General features: G+C 59.7%; 2 protein-coding genes across 2 annotated transcripts; one reads left to right on the top strand and one right to left on the bottom strand.

Moving 5' to 3' along the window:
* Positions 1–146: 146 nt before the first annotated feature.
* DICSQDRAFT_176070 (uncharacterized protein) lies at positions 147–643 on the bottom strand (the record flags this gene model as incomplete). The annotated part of the gene is made up of 2 exons (XM_007371867.1): positions 147–169; positions 232–643. 2 exons carry the CDS (start codon positions 641–643, stop codon positions 147–149), a joined length of 435 nt encoding a protein of 144 aa, XP_007371929.1.
* A 642-nt stretch (positions 644–1,285) lies between these two features.
* DICSQDRAFT_176071 (uncharacterized protein) lies at positions 1,286–2,260 on the top strand (the record flags this gene model as incomplete). The annotated part of the gene is made up of 2 exons (XM_007371868.1): positions 1,286–1,432; positions 1,616–2,260. The coding sequence occupies 2 exons, from the start codon at positions 1,286–1,288 to the stop codon at positions 2,258–2,260; spliced, it is 792 nt and encodes a 263-aa protein (XP_007371930.1).
* Between the last annotated feature and the right edge of the window lie 102 nt (positions 2,261–2,362).

A 2,362-nucleotide genomic window follows, 5' to 3' on the forward strand; every position in this document is an offset into this window, starting at 1 on the left:
CGTCGTCGGCTGGCGAACATCAGTCCATATTGTAGAGGACATCGGGGTGAGGTAAGTCACTGACAATCTTCGTCGTCGCTGTCTGTATAGTCTCCTAACAGTTGCATTGCTGACCCGCTGACCCTAGGAGTCTTGGCCTCGGAGGATCAGCGGTCAGGAGGCGGCAAGGCTGGTGACGTTGGCGAGAGCGAAATCAGTAGGGAGGTTCTAGAACAGGTGAGTGTCACTTACAGGTTTCTCTTGCGACCCTGGAGGGCTTCGATGGCGGGAGTCTGGCTTGAGGGAGCCGGAGGGGAGGGGGAGGGGGATTACGACGCTGCTCGACCGCCCTCTCCTCTTCGCGCTGCAGTCGATCTTGCTCCCGTGCGGCTCTCACGACGGCGGCGGCCTGTTTGCGCTCCCGCTGGACCTTTTCTTGCTCCTCCTTTTTTTTCGCAGCAGCGGACTTCTCCCGTTTTTCGGCCGGCGGGGTGGGGACGCGATTGGGGTTGTCAGGGTCCCAACCCCGCAGATCGCGTGCCCCCGGGTGGGCAACCTTGTTGCGCGCGCGAGTCACCCGTTGAGTGGCAGGCTGAGGAGGCGACTCAGAACGAGCTTGAGGCTCGGGAGTCAGGGCTTGCGGGGGCCTGGTTTTTTTGGGCATGATGGTGGTGGTGAGGCAGATACCGGCCAGCCCGCACACTTGCAGCGCATGGACTCCTGCACTGGCCGCCAACCTGATTGCGCTCGGCTTGCGCCACCCTTCGGCGCGAACCGGAACTGACTTATCGTCTTTTTCAGCTTGTCCTCCTCGCTCGTTGGGCCGGCCTCCTCCAAGCCCCACTATCCAATCACCCTCCTCATCCTTCGGCGCCGCAACCTCGTTGCCTACCCCACGCCAGCACCTTCCTCACGGACGGCAGTGCCCTGCTCACTCTGCGAGCCCGAAGACGCCACCGACCCCACCATCTGCCAATCCCACCGCCTCAAGCTTCCGTACCGCGAGCGCAGGCCTGAGACGGCCGAACCAGTTTGTGGAAACCAGCGTCCCAGGAGCGTGTCGAGTACCTGTGAGTGCCTTCCCTGCCGATTTGTCTTCGCTCCACCGGTACCTGTTTACGGCGACGATTTTCGTCCGATTTTTCTGCGCCGTCATCGTCTCATGCTGAACAACTCTTCGTGCCTCGCAGGAAAGACACATACCGCGAGATCTACGAGGCCACTGCGCCTCAGCAAGGAGTGAAGCCCTCCTTCCCCTTCTCTCAGAACCACACCTTGTCTCCCCTCAATCTCGGGCTCCCTCCTCATGTCAAAGGTGAGTTTCGTATTGCCTGTGTATGCCGTTGTCCTTGTCAGCCCGCTAACATTGCCCTCGAGGCCGTACAGCATTTTCCTCCGCCTCGTCGGCGCAACCCCTGGGTCCCTTCCTCTCATCCTCGTCTCCATTCTCAAGGTATGTCTATCCTTTCCGAGGGGTTTGCGAACATGTGGATCATGCTCCATATCTTCGCGAACTCCTCGTTGTTCTGTACGGGTAGCCCCGCTTGAATGATGGCTGACGTGGTCATGGCAGATACCCTCTTTCGGCCTTGTTTACATTCCACCGCATCGACTACTCTGACGGCGGTGGTTGCAGGTGTGTCTCTATATCTTTTCGCGGGCTCGTTATCAGCTTGTTCCCGCACCACAACATGGCTTCACTAACAACTGGTATTTCCTTAGCTCCACTTCATCTTCCTACCGAGCTATCAGGCGCGCACTCTTTGTCAAGATCCCTGGCGGGTTCCACCCGATAGATAAGGTATGTTCCATTCTATACACTTCCATCTACCTCGAAGACTCGGACACTCGCCGCGCGCATGCGCTTTGGCGATTGACCGTCGTCCATGCCCGTTGGCTGCACACGAGCCTCGCATACACACGTTCGCCCCTCTCCTTGCTCGCCTCGCTGCCCGTCACGCTGCCCTCCCCAGTGCTCCCATTCAATGCGAATGCGGCGGTGCCTGCTGCGTCGTCAGAGAAGCACCTTCTGCACTCGATCCAGTTGCACATCTCCCTTGCCCGCGCCCTGCCCCCGTATCGATGCCGTACTTCTTCAGCAGCCCGCCCGTACTGCTTCTGCAGCCCGCTGCTCGATGATGCGGGTGCGAGCACCCCCGTGTGCTCAGGTCTCTGCTTGGGGAAGCGGAATAGGTCGCAGTTGTCTGTGCAGCCAGGGATCGGGCAACCGCCGGAGGGAAAGTCGTGGTACATCTCCTCAGGGGGCATGAAGGACGGATGAGCGATGGCCACCTGACGGCAGGACATTGTTTGGTGCGAGAAGAGGATGGTGAACCTCGGGCTTTTGCTTGGCGGCAGTCATCTCTGTGCACACGCACTTGCC

The sequence above is a fragment of the Dichomitus squalens genome (genome assembly GCF_000275845.1).
Source record: "Dichomitus squalens LYAD-421 SS1 unplaced genomic scaffold DICSQscaffold_393, whole genome shotgun sequence".
In the NCBI taxonomy this organism is placed as follows: Eukaryota; Fungi; Basidiomycota; class Agaricomycetes; order Polyporales; family Polyporaceae; genus Dichomitus; species Dichomitus squalens.